This window comes from Camelus ferus, chromosome 12 (assembly GCF_009834535.1).
Source record: "Camelus ferus isolate YT-003-E chromosome 12, BCGSAC_Cfer_1.0, whole genome shotgun sequence".
NCBI lineage: Eukaryota > Metazoa > Chordata > Mammalia > Artiodactyla > Camelidae > Camelus > Camelus ferus.
The window spans coordinates 43,260,285-43,277,159 of NC_045707.1; the positions used below are offsets into that span (position 1 = coordinate 43,260,285).

The 16,875-nt window shown below is 37.9% G+C and overlaps 1 protein-coding gene across 11 annotated transcripts in view; it reads right to left on the reverse strand.

The window, feature by feature from the left end:
- APAF1 (apoptotic peptidase activating factor 1) overlaps positions 1 to 16,875 on the reverse strand; it is a 116,447-nt gene that overhangs the window by 65,719 nt on the left and 33,853 nt on the right. For 10 of the 11 annotated variants that reach the window (XR_004324708.1, XR_004324705.1, XR_004324706.1 and 7 more), the window contains 2 exons: positions 3,754 to 3,915; positions 365 to 493 (listed from right to left, as the gene is read on the reverse strand). Coding sequence is in view for 6 of the 11 variants with exons in the window: in XM_032493572.1 (XP_032349463.1) it covers positions 365 to 493; positions 3,754 to 3,915 (291 nt within the window). In the remaining 5 variants the exon portion in view is untranslated. The remainder of the gene's footprint in view (positions 1 to 364; positions 494 to 3,753; positions 3,916 to 16,875) is intronic. The other variant, XM_032493575.1, reaches the window with a different exon arrangement.

Sequence of the window (16,875 nt, forward strand, 5' to 3'; positions counted from 1 at the left end):
ATCATTTCTTGTACAGAAGAGTCTAGCCTTACATTTAAGAGATGCATGTTCCTACCTAGGAAACCAAGAGTCATTCCACTGTTTCCCCAGACCTTGGCCCATTCTGGCCATTCAATAAATGCTTGGTGAATGATACTGTTATCCTCTGCCATACTGTCTAACCAAGTGTTCAGTCACTGTTAAAGCAATAAATCTGGCTATCTGGCTTAATATCCTAAAGCTAAAGGTCATCATGCTATGAAAAAAACACTATACTTTCTTAAGCAAACACCCTCAGCAGTTAATGATTTAAGTAGTCCATTTTCTGTCATCCTTGTACCATCTGGAGACCCAGACTTCACATAGAGTAAATTCAACTACTCACCTCCACACAGTACTGGGACAAAGCCACCAATGCCAAATGGTTATGGGGAGAGAAGTCACAGTACTGGACAGTGCTATGATGGCCTGTGTGGATTTCTGCCAAAAGGCCACTGGTATGAATGTCGAAAAGCTGTCAACATAAAACAGTTGTCTATAAAATTAAAATATTTTGAAAGGTAAGCTATACCCAAAGTAAATCAAAATTTCTCTCTAAAAGAATACCCTCCCATTTCAAATATAAAGTGTAAGTCTTAAAAAAAAATACTACGATTACTGATAATTGACATAATTACTGTCAATTATGAAAGATATAAATTAATACACAAATGCTTTTTAAATACTGCTTATCTTGAAACATGTTTCTTGTAAAGCAAAATTTAACACAGATAGTCTATCAAGCTGACCTAGAGAGAAATAAAACCTTTGTGAATAAATGAATGGACTAGTCAAATTAATATACAAACTAGTTCTCCCTAGTGCTTGTTTATTCAAAAGAGAAAATGCATTCTCATCAATGAAGATGATCAAAACCATATGGAGCAGAGGCTTGCTAAAATGAAATTAGTTTGATCATTTCTACTTCTGTTCAGAGCTACCAAAGTACTCCATTATCAATCATTTTCCCATTTTTGAACCCATAAAATAACTTTTTTTAATAAGTCAAACTTCATTTCAATTTTTGAAAGATTTTTAAATGCTGAATATACTCTTCAAAGTTTTTGCCAAATGATAAAAACATTTATACCAATATACAGTATAGTGATTTAAGACTGAAACACAGTCTTTAGAAAGAGAGGAAAAGAAAAAAAGCAGCTTCCAGTGGGAACCATGAAAATGTTTTGCGAATGCACAGCTCTACGAGCAGATGCAGATGGTAAGCAGCACAGCATCAGGGGGCAATAAGAAAGAACAGGAAATCATACTTAAACACTTCCCAGGACGAGTCGTTCTTAAAAATTAGTCGCTGAGAATGATAGATGAAGCTTGGCAAGTATGGAATAGGCAGCTGTCCCAATTATTGGGTAGCAAAAAGAAAAGACCTAACAATAGGAGTGGGCTAATAACACAAAAGAGTTGGAAAGAAATAATAAGAAAAGAATAGAGAGACCAAAGAGTAAGAAACTGGAATCTATACGTAGCTAAGGGTGATCTTAGTAGCTTTAAAGAGCTGGTTTACAGATTTTTAAAACAGGAAAGCATTTCATGCAATATAAAATTATTTTCCTCTCTCACTAGAAAAGATATTTTTAAATGTTCAAATTTTGCTCAACATCGTTAGTCATTAGGGAAATGCAAACCAAACCACAGTGAGGTACTTCTTCACACCTAATATGATGCTTATAACCAAGAAAATGGAAAAAACAAGTTCTGGCAAGGATGTGAAGAAATTGGAATCTTTGTACACTGCTCATGGGACTAGTACATGGTGCAGCCACCATAAAAAAGTTTGGTGGTTCCTCAAAAAGCCCAATATAAAGTGATCATACAACCCAGAAATGCCACTCCAACTATATACACACAAAAACCTGAAAGCAGGGACTCAAACAGATATCTGTATATCAATGCTCTTGTGATATTATTCACAAGAGCCAAAGGGTGAAAACAACTCAACAATAGATGAATGATTAAACAAAAGATGGTATATCCATGTAACAGATTATTATCCAGTCATAAAAAGAAATGGAGTTCTAACACATGGTACAACATGAATGAACCTTGAAAATATTATGCTAAATGAAATAAGCCAGGTACAAAAGGACCAATGTTGTATGATTCTACTTATATGAAATATCTACAAAAGACAAATTCATAGTTCAGATTAGTGGTTACTAGGGGCTGAGGAGAGGGGAATGGTAGTTACTACATACTGCTTACTGTGTTTCTGTTTGGGATGACGAGAAAGTCTTGGAAAAGTGGTGATAGTTGCACACTATGAATGTAATCAATGTGACTGAATTGTGTATTTTTAAAAGGTTAAAATTGCAAATTTTACATGTATATATTTTACGAAAAAAAAATTTTTTTTTAATCTTTAAATCTTGTAAATGCAGTGGTTCCTTTCTGTTCTTATAGACTTTAACAAACTTAAGACAAAAGGAGGTATTTTTCCTTAGTTTCCTGCTACAGGGGTAAAAGCCTATAAGCAACCAAGATCCAAGGGTCATAACTACTAGATCAATAATAATAATAATATAAATGGCCCCTCAGTTTTTACATAACTATAGGTATATTTCCATTGTGTTCTTTAAAAGTGTAATATCTTGGGTGGGGGAAACAGGGAGCAGTCGGTAAAAGGACATAGACACACTATTATAAGACGAATAAGGTCTGAGGATCTACTGTATAACATAGCAACTATAGTTAGTAACACTACACTGTACACTTGAAATTTGCTGAGAGTAGAACTTAAATGTTTTCACCAAAAAAAAAAAAAAAGGAAAGGAAAAAAAGTAAACATGTGAGGTGACAAGTGTAAATTACCTCAATGGAGGGAGTCCCTTCACAATATATGCATAATATCAAATCATCTCAATATACACTTTAAATATCTTATAATTTTGTCAGTTATACCTAAACAAAGCTGAAAATAAAATAAAACTGTAACATCTCTTATTCCAGTCTTTCAAATTACTGTTAGAATGGAATGGCACTGAGCCATAAAACAGAAGACCTGGCTCTCCAATCACAGTGCAACTTTGGACACATTATTTGGCGGCTCTGAACCTCGGCTGCCTCATTATTATCAGAGGGCTACTGCAATCTGCTGCGTCACTTGGATATTTATATCAAAATAAATTAGATGTGACAGCACTCTGAACACTACAAATGAAAACTATTAGTAGAATTGAAAAAAGAGGAAGTCATTTACTTTCTTTTGCATTATCTTCCTAATTTATTTCATAGAAATTTCAGGATCTTCTTCAGCTGTTGATGGGTATTTCTATCAGTCAACAAATCATAAAATTTAAGGGATAAAAAAGGACTTTGAAAATCACTAAAACTAATGTATTCCAAATCATGGGGGAGGGAAATGTGATGCAGAAAGTATTCCATCCATGTTTTAGATAAATCTGAGAAACACTGGTTAAACAACAAATTGTTCCTTTCTTGTGGAACTTCTGAAGGTCTTAAATATAGTACACACTGAAGTGCCTCTACCGGGGGAAAGTAATATATAACATTTCCCAAATCTGTGTGACCATGGAGACCTTTTCCCACAAGGTCTATCAACATTCCCTGAAGCACAGTTCTATGGGAGGTTAGGGAGACTACCCAAAATCATACAGCTATATGTTATATCAATAAATAATGTAAAATGCAAAAGTCAAAAGATGTATTAATTTTCCTTAAATTACATTAAATTTGGCTTTTTAAAATACCAGTACTTACAAAGACTTTATTTTTTGCTGCCACCATTATCCTAGCACCATCAGCAGACCACGAACAGCATTTCACTATCACTTCCATATCCTCTTGAGGTTCCTCTGAATTTAGGAAGAAGTGCTTCACATTAATGCTTTTCCTCTCGTTTGCTGATTTCACATCCCAAAGCTTCAAATGACAAAAATAAAAAAATGTTTTAGTTTGTTTTAATCTCAAATCACGCTTCTGGAATTCCACTTGGACTAAATATCACACAAATTATTCACTTCATCTAATGAATTATTTTTAATTATGCATAACTTTTTACAAGGTTTTAAAATTTAGTGTTCCAGTTTCATTCAGCACCTTCCTAGAAAAAAAAAATTAAAAGCCCTGCCCAAAATGCTGAATGCAGAATGTAGAACGACATAAAATGTTAAAATAGCCTTGCATGGTGTGGAGGAGGCTAAAGATTAGGCGTTGACAGTAAGTATGAGCGTGGAAGAAGGAAGGTGTGACAAAGAGACTCACGACTTGCTACTGCTGCCCTCTGCTGTGCCAGGCATGAGGTTTGCTTCACATCTACTGTATGCACAGCACGGACACTACACAGGACCCAGTTCAGTTATAACCTAGCAGAGTATCCAGAGACATAAGGAAGTTCCTGAAAATAGAAAATAAATATGCTAAAAGGAAGCAAGACACTGTGTGCTTGGTGAGGCCAGAAAGGACTCTAAAACAACTGGATCCTGAGGAATGGGGTACAAAAGACTAAATAAACTTCACAAATAGAGCCGTCTCAGAAGCCCAAAAGACAAAGGCCTTCAATAAGATCCATCTTCACTCTCCTGGGCCTTGAGCAGTGTCCCAGCGTCACAGAATGATAATGGCTGTCATATACAGACCAAAGATTGGACAAGGATTGAAAAAAAGCTGTTAATCAGGCTTTCACTGAGCTTCCAAAGCACAGCTCCAAGGGTAAAATCCAATTTGACTGGCCAGACACATTTTTAAATCTCTCAAGTTTAGAAAAGTATTATATACAATAGAAATACAGCCAAAACTAAAACTTTTCCCCTTACAACAAGTGTGGATAAATTGGAAGAAGTAAAAGAGATATCTAAAACAGTTAGCCTTTCTTGAGACTAAAGAGAAAAAACAACAAAAACCTAAACATTAGCACCAGAAGCTTCAGTCACATCAGCCAGAATATATGAAAAATCACACTCTTGTTTCCCTCTTATCACGAAAAACAAAGTAACTCCATTGCCTGAATTTAAGAAAGAAAACTAACACAACCTAATTTCACCACATCCCTAAAACCGTATCTTCTGCATGTGGACCTGACTTCAGGCTCCTATTCAAGGAGTGATGAAATTCCACATAACAAGAGACCAAGTAAACACCAGCGTTTCATTTTCAGCAAGTCACTGCACTATATCCAGATCCCATGTGCACCCTGGCCCTTGTGTGGTTTAAATGGCAATTTTTAAATAAAAGTCGCATTTTGAAACAGTTTATCATCAGGGCCTATAAAAACCACATGCTTATCAACATGATATGGTATCAAACCCTTAGAAAATTACAGAGCCATTTGGGGCAGGAAATAATTTTACAGTTCTTCATCTTCTCAGAAGATAAAAGTTTCAGAAGACTTTGACCTTGAAATGCTGTTATCCAGCATCATTTTGCAGGACCTCTCCTTACTACATGCCACTCTATCACTGCGAACCAGCCAACAATACTGGCTTAATAGCACTGTGGGAAAGCTGCCACAAACACAGCAGTTCCCACCAAGAGTGCAGTAATGTTTGTCCCCTGCTGCTAGCACTCTGTGCTCTACAATCACATTCTGATACACATGAAATCAAAATCCTATCCCTGAAGACTTTTAAAATTTTTTCCTTTTCAGTTTGGAGAAGTCTAAATTTGATTTGAAAGGACACAGCAATGGTTTATCATCCTGAACACATTTTATTAACCACTATACTAGTCACTTTGAGATTATATAAATGAATCAGATATAGACACTACTCTCAAGGAGTTTACAGGTCAGTAAAGGAGGTAAGACAAGCACATAAATGACTCAAACACAAGATATGTCAGATGGGGCATTTGAGAGGAGAAGACACAGCACAGTGAGAATGCTTCACCAATGCTGTGGGATGGAGGGGACATTTTTGGCAGAGGCAGCCACTGCACTCTCCTCCCTGAAGATTAGCCTACTTTACACCAACTTAAGATGGACACAATTTCAATACCAAAAAGACAGGAGAAACACTCTAGGGCCTAGAGTCCAGGCTAAGGGATCAGCGTAAGCTAAAGTACAAAATGGGAAAGTAAAGACGAGAAGAGAGAACAAATGCAGCCTGGGCCAGCAGCAGGGGCCTGCACACCATCCCTGGCAGAGCCCTCACCTACTCTGAGCCACCTCCACACACTTTTACCATTTTTATGGTTTGTCTTTATTTACCTTTCTCCCCAGCTGGATTCTGAACAACTTCAGGACAGGAACAGTACCTTTTTCTTTTTTTTTTTAGTGTTTAAAAACCAAATGCCTAGTACAGAATCAGGCAGATAGTAAGTATTCAATAAATGATCAATAAATACATTTTAAGTGAAAAGACAGATTATTCCCATGCTTTAAGCACAGTTAAGTAAAAAGGATTTTTCTCTCTAGGCACAATCCACAAGGTGAAGGAGAACAGGGGAAGAGATAACAGCAACAAAACTGTAAAGGCTAGAAGGAAGAAAGACAAATGATAAGAAGACTCCTAAAACTTGAATCCTGAGCCAGCAGTGAAAAAAGCCAAGCAGTGGCCCAATTCACACCACAGAACTCCTAAAAAGCTCAGAAAATGTTGTACCTGGTACCATCCAATAAAGACAAAGCTAAATCAGGAGGAATCATTGAAAAGTCCCTTGTAATCTCCTCCCCTACTATGCAATCAATCCAGGTTGCTGTGCCCTACTCTGGCTGATGAAAAGGGGGTTACTCTACACCCAACACAGTTGACAGCAGGGTGAAAACAGGGAACTTCTGAAAATAGGGAACTTAAAGAGAAAGTCTATATTCCAATTGTTGACATATCAAGATATCTTCACAGAACTTGCCAGCCAGAATTGCACCCTGCAGGAAGAGACTGAAGATTTTTCTCTGAATACCCTACCAGATCAAAACAAAAGATCTATAGAGTCTGACATTAGGAGTTCACCATCAAAAAATGACAGCCAGATAATGCTACAGGGAAACCCACAATAAATAAGTTAACAATTTCCTATCAGTTTTTTAATGCTGCATTCTGAGGTATGAGCAGATATCCAAAATCAAGCAACTAAGATATAGCTCCAAAATTCAGGCATAAACCAAAACAAACCAACAGAAAAAATAGCAACTATACAGGAATATGAAAACTTAAAAAAAAAAACTATTACTAGTACTCACAAAAAAATAAAAGATATTGCATCCATGAAACAAGAATAGAATGTTAAGATCCAGCAGTCAAGATGGTGGTGTAGTAGGACCACAAGGTCATCTCTCCATATGACTACAACAAAACCACAACTGACTACTGAACAATCATCAGGAAAAAAGCCTGGAACCTAGCAAAAAAGGTCCTCTTCAACTGGAAACATAAAGAGGGAACCTCGGCAGGACAGTAGGAGGGGCATGTTTGCTATGTAATCGGGCCCCATACCCCCCGGAGGGGGCAATCCACAAGCTAAAGAATAATTAAGTTGCAGAGGCCCTTCCACAGGAGTGAGAGTTCTGAGCTCCATGACAGGCTCCCCAGCCCAGCATTCCAGCATTGGGAGGAGGAGTCTCCAGAACATCTGGTTTTGGAGGCCAGCAGGGCTTAACTTCAGGGGCCCCACGGGACTGGGGGAAACAAAGACTACACTCTCTTGGGAAGCATATACAGAATCTCAAGTGCACTAGGTTCCAGGGCAGAGGCAGTGACTTCATAGGAACCTGAACCAGACCTGCCTGCTGGTTTTGGAAGGTCTCCTGAGGAGGTAAAGGGCAGCTGTGGCCCACCCTGGGGACATAAAAGCTGGTGGTGGACATTTGAGCACTGTTCATCTACATGAGCTTTCTTGGAGCCTGACATCTTGCTTAGATCATTAGCACCAAGACCAAGCCCCACCCAACAGCCTGCAGGCTTAAGTGCTGGGAAGCCTCAGGCCAAACAACATATTGGGTAGAAACGCAGCCCCACCCACCAGCAGACTTCCTGATCCCACAGTAGGTCCTAGGCCCGCTCTAGGTCCACCAGAGGGCCAGAAACAAACTCCACCCAGCAGTGGGCAGGCACTTCCTGCTAGGAAATCAGCATAAGCCTCTAGTCCTACCTCATCCACGGGGGCAGATACCAAAAATGAGACAATAATAATCCCAAAGCTCATGGGAAGAATCCACAAATAGGCCAGATTCTACCCTGGGACCAGCTGGAAGCTGGCCCTTGGGTGACAAGAAAAGTGTATTGCTGGGACACACAGGACATCTCCCACAGAGGGCTACTTCTCCAAGGTCAAGAAACATAACTAACCTACCTAAAAATACAAATAGAAAGTTAAACAATATGACGCAGTAGAGGAATATCTTTCAGGCCAAGGCACGAGATAAAATCCAAGAAGAAAAAATTAGTGATGAGGAGATAGGCAATTTATCCAAGAAAGAGTTTAAAGTAATGATAGCAAAGACGTCTAGAGAACTCAAGAAGAGTATAGACGCACAGAGAGAAATTTTTAGCGAAGTATTAAAAAATATAAAGAATGTCCAGAGTTGAAGAACACAATTACTGAAATGAGTAAGAGACTAGAAGAACAAAGAACAGACTAAACGAAGCAGAAGAACAGATCAGTGAGCCAGAAGACAGATTAATGGAAATCACTACTGCAGAACAGATAAAAGAAAAAAGAATGAAAAGAAATGAGGATAGTTTAAGAGAACTCTGGGACAACATGAAGTGCACTAATGTTCGCATTACCGGGGTCCCAGAAAGAGAAGAGAGAAAGGATATGAGAAAATATTCAAAGAGATAATAACCCAAAACTTCCCTAATTTGGGAAAGGAAACAGTACCCAAGTCCAGGAAGCACAGAGAGTTCCAAACAGGATTAACCCAGAGGAATACATGGAGGGATATAGTAATCAAACTGACAAAAATTAAGGATAAGGAGAAAATATTAAAATCAGCAATAGAAAAATAACAAATAACACAAAAGGGAATTCCCATAAGGCTATAAGCTGATTTTTCAGCAGAAACTTTACAAGCCAGAAGGGAGTGGCACAATATACTTAAAATAATGAAAGGGAAAAGCTTACAACCAAGAATACTCTATCCAGCAAGGCTCTCATTCTGATTTGATGGAGAAATCAAAAGCGTCACAGATAAACAAAAGCTAAAAGAATTCAGCACCACCAAGCCTGCTTTACAACAAATGTTAAAGGAACCTCTCTAGTCATCAAACCACAAGAAAAGAAAAGAAAAAGAAGAGAGGGAAAAAACACCTACAACAAAAACCCCAAAACAATAAAATGGCAGTAAAAACACACATATCGATAATTACCTTAAATGTAAATGGATTAAACACTCCAACCAAAAGACACAGACTGGCTAAGTAGATACAAAAACAAGAACCATATATATGCTGTCTACAAGAATCCACTTCAGACCTAGAGACACATTCAAGCTGCAAGTGAAGGATGGAAAAAAATATTCCATGCACATGGAAACCAAAAGAAAGCTGGAGTAGCAATACTTATATCAGACAAAATAGATTTTAAAATAAAGACGTGTTACAAGAGACAAAGGAGGACACTACATAATGCTCAAGGGATCAATCCAAGACGAAGATAGAACAATTGTGAAATATATATGTAACCAACATAGGAGCACCTCAATATATAAAGCAATTGTTAGTAGACATAAAAGGAGAAATCAACAATAACACAATAATAGTGGGGGACCTAAACGCCTCATTTACATCAATGGACAGATCATCCAGACAGAAAATCAGTTAAGGAAATATAGGTCCTAAATGACACATTAGACCCTATGGACTTAACTGATATCCATAGAGCATTCCATCCGAAACCAACAGAATACAGATTCTTTTCAAGCGCACATGGAAGATTCTCCAGAATCGACCACATGTTGGCCCACAAAGCAAGCCTCAGTAAATTTAAGAAAACTGAAATCATACCAAGCATCTTTGTTGACCACAATGCTAAGAGGTTAGAAATCAACTACAAGAAAAAAACTGTAAAAACTGCAAACACGTGGGAGCTAAACAATATGCTACCAAACAACCAATGAAGAAGAAATCAAAGAGGAAATCAAAAAATACTTCGAGAGAAATGAAAATGAACCACAACAATCCAAAACCTCTTGGACAAAAGCAGTTTTCAGGGGCAAGTGTATAGCTATACAAGCTATACAACCTCAAGTGAACAACCTAAACTTACACCTAAAGCAGATAGAGAATGAAGAACAAACAAAATCCAAAGTTAGTAGGTGAAATCATAAAGATCAGAGCACAAATTAATGAAATAGACACTAAAGAAGCAATAGAAAAGATCAATGAAACTAAAAGCTGATTTTTTGAAAAGATAAACAAAATTGATAAATCTGTAGTCAGACTCATCAAGAAAAAAAGGGAGAGGGCCCAAATTAATAAAATCAGAAATGAAAAAGGTGAAGTCACTACCGACACCACAAAAATACAAGGGATCATAAGAGGTTACTATGAGCAACTACATGCCAATAAAAAGGACAACCTAGAAGAAATGGACAATTTCTTAGGTACAATTTGCCAAGACTGATTCAGGAAGAAATAGAATATATGAATAGACCAATTACCAGTACTGAAATTGAATCAGTAATTTAAAAAACTCCCAAAAAACAAAAGTCCAGGATCAGATGGCTTCACAGGCAAATTCTACCAAACATATAGAGAAGAGTTAATATCTATCCTTCTGAAACTATTCCAAAAAATTGCAGAGGAAGGAACACTCCCAAACTCATTCTATGAGGCCACCATCACCCTGATACCAAAACCAAAGATATCAAACAAAAAAGAAAATTACAGGCCAGTATCACTTATGCATATAGATGCAAAAATCCTCAAAAAAAATACTAGCAAACTGTCTCCAACAATGCATTAAAAGGATCATATACTATGATCAAGTAGAATTAATCCCAGGGATGCAAGGATTTTTTCAATATCTGCAAATCAATCAATGCAATACACCACATTAACAAATAAAAACCATACAATCATCTCAACAGATGCAGAAGTTTTTGATAAAAATTCAACATCAATTTATGATAAAAACTCTCCAGATAGTGGGCACAGATAGAACATACCTCAACATAAAAAAGGCCATATATGACAAACCCACAGCTAACATATTTGATGATGAAAAGCTGAAAGCATTTCCTCTAAGATCAGGAGTAAGACAAGGAATGCCCACTCTTGCCATTTTTATGCAACACAGCTTTGGAAGTCTTAGCCACAGTAATCACAGAAGAAAAAGAAATAAAGGGAATCCAAATTGGAAAAGAAGTAAAACTGTCACTGTTCACAGATGACATACTATACATAGAAAACACTAAAGAACCAATCAGAAAACTACTAGAGCTCGTCAATGAATTTGGTAAAGTTGCAGGATACAAAATTAATATATCGAAATCAGTTGCATTTCTATATATTAACAACAAAATAGCAGAAAAAGAAATTAAGGAAACAATCTCATTATCATCACACCAAAAAGAATAAAATACCTAGGAATAAATCTACCCAAGGAGGCAAAGGACCTGTACTCCAAAAACTATAAGGCACTGATGAAAGAAATTGAAAGTGACATAAACAGATGGAAAGGGGAGTTCCAGTCAAGATGGCTGACTGGTAGGACCATGAGCTCGCCTCTCCTTGCGAATACAACAAAACCACAACTGAAGGCCAAACAACCATCGGAAAAAGACTGGGACTTAGCACAAAAGATCTTCTGCAACTGGAAACATAAAGAGGGAACCACAACAGGACGGTAGGAGAGGCGTGCTCGCGATATAACTGGGCCTCATACTCCCTGGGAGGGTGACCCACAAGCTGAAGATCTGTTAAGTAGCAGAGGCCCTCCCACAGGAGTGACAGCTCTAAGCCCACGTCAGGCTCCCCAGCTCGGGTCCCGGCACTGGGGAGAGAAGAAGACCCTAGGACATCTGATTTTGAAGGCCAGTGGGGCTTGGCTCCAGGAGCCTCACAGGACAGGGGGAAACGGAGACTCCATTCACTTGAGAAGCGTACACGGAAACTCATGTGCACCAGGTCCAAGGGCAGAGGCAGTGATTTCATAGGAACCTGAGCCAGACCTGCCTGCTGGATTTGGAAGGTCTTCTAGGGATCTGGGGGATGGCTGTGGCTCACTCAGGGGACATAAAAACTGACAACAGACATTCCAGGAGTGTTAATCTACATGAGCTTTCCTAGAGGCTTGACAACTTGATTGGATCATTAGAATCAAGACCTAGACCCACCCAACAGCCTGTAGGGAAGCCTCAGGCCAAACAACATACAGGGTGGGAACACAGCCACACCCATCAGCAGACTTCCTAAGCCACAAAGGCCTCTAAACACATCCAGAGGTCCAGGACCAAGCTTCACCCAGCAGTGGGCAGGCACTGGCTCCTCCAGCCAGGAAACCTACATAAGCCTCTAGTCCAGCCTCATCCACCAGGGGCAGATACTAGAAATAAGAAAATAATAATCCCAAAGCCTATGTAAGGAATCCAGAAACACATAGAAAGATAGACGATATGAGGCGGCAAAGGAATATCTCCCAGGCCAAGGCACAAGATAAAATCTCAGAGGAAGAAATAAGTGATGAGGAGATATGATAAATATCTGAGAAAGAGTTTAAAGTAATGATGGCCAAAATGTTCAGAGAACTCAAGGAGTATAGATGCAAAGAGTGAAGTTTTTGCAAAAAGTTGGAAAATATAAAGAATACCCAAACAGAGTTGAAGAATAAAATCACTGAAATGAGCAATACACTAGAAGGAGCCAAGAATAGACTGAATGAGGCAGAAAAATGGATCAGTGAGGTAGAAGATGGGTTAGTGGAAATCACTACTTCAGAACAGAAAAAAAGAAAAAATAAATAAAAAGGAATGAAAATAGTTTAAGAGGACTCTGGGACAACATGAAGTGCACTAATACTCACATTATAGGGGTCCCAGAAAGAGAAAAGAGAGAGAGAAAGGACCTGAGAAAATTTTTGGAAAGAAAATAACCAAAAACTTCCCCAACTTGGGAAAAGAAACAGTCACTCAAGTCCTGGAAGTGCAAAGAGTACCACACAGAATCAACTCAAAGAGGAACACACCAAGGCACATAGTCTTCAAATGGACAACAATTATGGATAGGGAGAAAATATTAAAATTAGCAAGAGAAAAGCAACAAATAACATACAAGGGAGCTCCCATAAGGTTATCAGCTGATTTTTCAGCAGAAACTCTACAGACCAGAAGGGAGTGGCACAATATACTTAAAGTCATGCAAGGGGGGAACTTACAACCAAGAATACTCTCCTCAGCAAGGCTCTCGTTCTGACTTGACGGAGAAATCAGAAGCTTCACAGATAAACAAAAGCTAAAACATTTCAGCACCACCAAACCAGCTTTACAACAAATATTAAAGGATCTTCTCTAGTCATCAAACCGTAAGAAAAGAGAACAAAAAAGAAAGAGAAAAAAAAGAGACCTATGAAAGATTGCTTTGGCTGTTCAGGGTCTTTTATGGTTCCTTATAAATTTTGGAATTGTTTGTTCTAGTTCTGTGAGGAATGTCATGAGTATTTTGATGGGGGTTGCGTTGGATCTGTGGATTGCTTTGGGTAGTGTGGCCATTTTGATAGTGTTGATTCTTCCAATCCAAGAGCACAAGAAATCTTTCCATTTCTTTGTGTCATTTCAGTTTTCAGAGTATAGGTAACCTCCTTGGTTAAGTTTATTTCTAGGTATTTTGCTATTTTTGATGTAATGGAAATGTCTCTGCCAGTTACAAAATTCTGGTTTTTGAAGTGAAAAAAAAGTGAATGAGGGGCCGCAAATGGCAAAATATCCCTTTTTTATGGGTGAGTTGTACTCCATTACATAAATCTATATGCTGTATCTTCATTATCTATTCAACTATTGATGTGCACTTGGGATGCTTCCATATCTTGGCAATTACAAGTAATGTTGCTGTTAATAGCAGGGCATATGTATCTTTCTGAATTAATTCTTATTTTGTGCTTGGCTTTATTCCTTTGATAACTATGTAAGTTTAAAAAATTAAAGCTCTAAACGTTCTTAGAAAAAATGAACAGTACATATATGTTAATTTAAAAATATATGTGCAGTAAAAAATAAATAAATAAAAGGTTCTATCAAGCCATGGAAGACACAGAAGAAACTTAAAGACATATTACTAAATGAAATAAGCCAGTCTAAAAGGCTACAAACAGTATGATTCCAACCAAATGACATTCTGGAAAAGATGAAGCTATAGAAACAATAAAAAGATCATGGTTCCCAGGGGTTTGGGGAGAGGGTGGGAGGGAGGAATGAATAGATGGAGCATAAGGGATTTTTAGGGCAATGAAATTATTCTGTATGATATTATAGTGGTGGCTACATGTCATTATGCATTTGTCAAAACCCACAGAATGTACAACATCAAGAGTGAACCCTAATGTAACTATGGACTTTGGTTGATAATAATGTGTCCATATTGATTCATCAGTTATACCAAATATGCCACACTGATGAGGGATGTTGAGGGTAGTATATGTGTGGGAGGGAGGGTTATGTGGGAACTTCGTATTTCCTGCTCAGTTCTGTTGTGAACCTGAAACTACTCTAAAAGAATAAAGTCTATTAAAAAAAAAAAAAAAAGGAAAATTATACCATGTTCTTGGAGTGGAAGAATCAGTATTGTTAAAATGGCCATACTCCCCAGGGCAACATACAGATTTAATGCAATCCCTATCAAGTTACCAACAATATTTTTCACAGAGCTGGAACAAAAAAAAAAGGTCAAAATTTATAGAAACACAAAAGACCCCAAACAGACAAAACAGTCTTGAAAAAGGAGAACGAAGCTGGGGGAATCACGCTCCCGAACTTCAGACTATGCTACAAAGCTACAGTAATCAAAACAGTATGGCACTGGCACAAAAAACAGACACATAGATCAATGGAACAGGGAAGAAAGTCCAGAAACAAACCCACACACAAATGTCAATTCATCTATGGCAAAGGACTCAAGAATGGAGAAAAGACCATCTCTTCAACAATTGGTGCTGGGAAAACTGGACAGCTACCTGTAAAAGACTGAAATTAGAAGTCTCTAACACCATATACAAAAATAAACTCAAAAGGGATTAAAGACCTAAATTAAGACCAGATACTCAAACTCCTAGAGGAAAACATAAGCAGGACACTCTGACATAAATCACAGCAATATTTTTTCAAACCAACTCCTAGAGTAATGAAAATAAAAGCAAAAATAAACAAATGGGATATAACTAAACTTAAAAGCTTTTCCACAGCTAAGGATACCATCAACAAAATGAAAAGACAACCTACAGAATGGGAGAAAATATTTACAGATGATACGACCAACAAGTGACTAATTTCCAAAATATACAAAGACAAATAACAAAAACCACCCAATCAAAAAATAGGCAGAAGACCTAAACAGACATTTCTCCAAAGAAGGCATACAGATGGCCAACAACCACATGAAAAGATGCTTAACATCACTAATTGTTAGAGAAATGCAAATCAAAACAACAATGAGGTATCACCTTCCACCAGTCAGAATGGCCATCATTAAAAAGTCCACAAATGATAAACGCTGGAGAGGGTGTGGAGAAAAAGGAGCCCTCCTACACTTCAGTGGGAATGTAAACTGGTGCACCCACTATGGAGGACAGTATGGAAATTCCTCAAAAAACTAAAAATAAACTTACCGTATGATCCAGCAATCTCACTCCTGAGCATGTATCCAAAGGAAAACAATAATTTGAAAAGACACATGTACCCCAATGTTCACAGCAGCAACACTGACAACAGCCAAGACATGGAAACAACCCAAATCTCCACCGACAGATAACTGGATAAAGAAGATGTGTGGGAGGTGTGTGTGTGTGTGTGCATGCGTGAACATGGACGCGCGAGTGTGCACGTGCGTGCGCGCGCGCGCGCACACACACACACACACACACACACACAGAGAGAGAGGAATACTACTCAGTCATAAAAAAGAATAATATAATGCCAATGGATGGACATGGAGATTGTCATTTAAGTGAAGTAAGCCAGAAGGAGAAAGAAAAATATCATATGATATTGCTTATATGTGGAATCTTAAAAAAAGGACACCAATGAACTTATCTATGAAAAACAGACTCAGAGACAGAGAACAAACTTGGTTACCAGTGGGTAAAGAGGGTGGGAAGAAATAAATTGGGTATTTGAAATTTGCACCTCTTGGGGAGTGATGAAAATGTTAGCTATCTTGATTGTGGTGGTGATTTCACTGGTATATACATCTATCAAAGCTCATCAAATTATTTTGAAATATGTATAGTTTACTGTATAGGAATCATGCCATAGTTAAAAAAATTAATAAATAAAAAAGCTTATAGGACTAAAAGAGTATTTCAGAAGAGGGCTGCCTTAAGCTGCCCTCTGAAAAATCTTCTCTTACATGGATCACCCTAAAGAAAAGGCAGATACTTGGTATTTGTGAAGAACACATCAGAGAGGCCAAATCCATATCTGATTTATCTGAATAGTATAAGAATGCTCCCAGTATCTACTAAACGCTAGGAAATTCTATAAAGTAAAATTCTGCCCAGAAAGAATTCCTAGATGCCCTGAAGTAATTTATATAAAAAAGAGTTATCCTCAGTCAGCAAGGAGAGATCAAAGATTCAACCAGAGGACCAGCATCAAGAGTTTACCCCGCTGTAACTTAGGAGTCACCTAGTAACATTATCAAATCTCCTTCTCTAGAGATTGTAACAAACAAAATGAGCCCGGAGGGTTCAAGTATTTCCCTGAAAGAGGTACATGCCAAGAAAATTTATTGAGCA